Genomic DNA, 2,074 nt, shown 5'->3' with positions numbered 1-2,074 from the left:
CAGGGCCTCCCCACCCTCCCAGCCAGGAATTCCTTCCCAATATCCCATCTACCCCTCTGCTCTGGCAGTGGGAAGCCATTCCCTTGTGCTGCCCCCTGGGAACACCCACCTGGTTTGGCCCTGTCTGTCTCCAGGATCACACAGACCCTCTGGAACAGGCCCTGCAGGCGCTGCAGGCGCTGGCTCAGTCTGTTCCTGTTCCCAGGGCCCTGCAATTCCGACTGGAAGGTCCTTTCCACGGCCAGGCGGGTGCTGACGATGTAGTCGGAGGTGCCCAGGGAACAGACCTGCACGTGGAGCCCGTGCACTGCCCGCAGGGAGGAGATCACCTCTGCCCCACAGCTGATCTCCCTGCTGTCTGCCAGGATGCTCAGGGAAGGGCCCTTCCCCGGAGGGTGCCGGCAGAGCCCGGTTGAGGCCGAGGAGGGCTCTGTGGCTGCAGGACACGCTGGATCTGAGGCGCTCCCACGGGGGTTCTTCCCACAGCTCTTCACCTGTGAGGGCTGGAGATCACACAGGGACTGTAACAGACCACGGGGGGGTTCAGTCAAACTAATAAAGGGATGCTTTGCAGTATTAACACTTTCAGAGTGACACTTTCATCCCCTGTATCCCCCTCCCAAACGAGCTGATCTGATTATCCAGGAGTCAGAACGACAAAAGCAGCAGCTTTCACCAATGATTTGAGCAGAAGCTGGACCATGTACAGGACAGAAGTCAGGCTGGGAAGTGTGAGAGATGAGGAATCCAACCTCAGGCTGGAGGGAGTTAACTGAGGATGGTGAACAAGTATTTTATAAGCACAAACCCCAGAGAATGGGTGGACACTGCTGTTCCACACAGATCCATGCTCCTCCATGGCTGTCAGTCCCAAGAGACCATCTAATGCCCAGTGTTTATTTACTGACTGCTGAGATACTCCAGGATACCCTGGGAGTACAAAAGCTGCAAGAGCAAAGGGAAGGGAGATGGTGTGAAGCAGCAGCAGGAATGGCTCTGCTCCTGTGTCACCAGAAGCTGTGGCTGCCCCTGGATCCCTGGAAGTGTCCAAGGTCAGGCTGGACAGGGCTTGGAGCAACCTGGGCTAGTGGAAGGTGTCCCTGCCCATGGCAGGGGTGGAATGAGATCATAGAATCATAGAATCAGCTGGGTTGGAAGGGACCTCTGAGATCATCAAGTCCAACCCTTTTAAGGTCCTTCCCACCCAAACCCTTCCAGGTTTCCCTGACTCCTGCTGCTGTGCTGTGACAGCCCCCAGAACAGCCCTGCCCCAGGAATCCCTTCCCAGCACATGGGGTGAGAGGAAGGTCCCTGCTGTGACTGGACACTGACCTCACTGGGAGCCTGGACAGAGCCAGGGGCAGCTGGTGGGAAGGATGTGCTCCTGCTGGGATGGTCTGGGTGCAAATCCAGCCTCTCGCAGCCTGAAGCCCGCAGGCCAAGCAGCATGTCCCTGTCGTGCCCCCCAGGCCGAGGGGCTGGCACTGCCCTGGCACCGTGGCTGTGCTGTGCAGGGGGCACTGAGGGCTGGGGGCACTCTGTGCTCCCCTGTCCTGCCCTGGAACAGCCTGCTGCCATGGACTGCTCCCTGCTGACAGCCGTCTCCTCCTCGCTGGAGTCACTGAGGACAACGATCCGGGATGGTTTCCTCCTGTGCCCCGGGGCAGGCGGGCTCTGCTCCAGCCCGGCCTGGTTCAGTCTCCTCCTGCGCCGGGTCAGGTACCGGCCGGGGACACTGTCCCTGGTGAGGAGACCCCAGTCCACACACTCCTCCTCCTCCTCCTCGCTGGGCCCACTCTGTCTGCAGGCTTCCTCCTCCTCATCCCCCACACAGAAACTGTCCTCCACGTACTCCGCATCCTGCTCGGGAATCTGGGGGAAAAACAATCCCAGTCAGCTGTGGAGCAGTGGAATGATGGTGCTGCTGCTCCCCACAGAGGCACCTGGCTCATCCAACCCTGGTGTAGGGACAGCAGGGGCTGAGGGGCTTCTCACACATGGAATGGTTTGGGTGGGAAGGGAACTTAAAGCCCATCCAGTCCCACCCCTGCCATGGGCAGGGACACCTTCCACT

At 59.8% G+C, this 2,074-nt stretch overlaps 1 protein-coding gene across 1 annotated transcript in view; it reads right to left on the bottom strand.

Annotated features, from left to right (window-relative positions):
* FANCM (FA complementation group M) overlaps window positions 1–2,074 on the bottom strand; it is a gene marked incomplete at both ends in the record, with an annotated part of 50,089 nt that overhangs the window by 1,329 nt on the left and 46,686 nt on the right. Inside the window, 2 exons of the mRNA XM_029965280.1 lie at window positions 110–503; window positions 1,333–1,878. Coding sequence (XP_029821140.1) covers window positions 110–503; window positions 1,333–1,878 — 940 coding nt within the window. The remainder of the gene's footprint in view (window positions 1–109; window positions 504–1,332; window positions 1,879–2,074) is intronic.

This window comes from Manacus vitellinus, unplaced genomic scaffold, assembly GCF_001715985.3.
Source record: "Manacus vitellinus isolate BGI_N305 unplaced genomic scaffold, ASM171598v3 scaffold_94_pilon, whole genome shotgun sequence".
In the NCBI taxonomy this organism is placed as follows: Eukaryota; Metazoa; Chordata; class Aves; order Passeriformes; family Pipridae; genus Manacus; species Manacus vitellinus.
The sequence above is the reverse complement of the archived record's forward strand: the minus strand, read 5'-3'. Positions and strand labels throughout refer to the sequence as shown.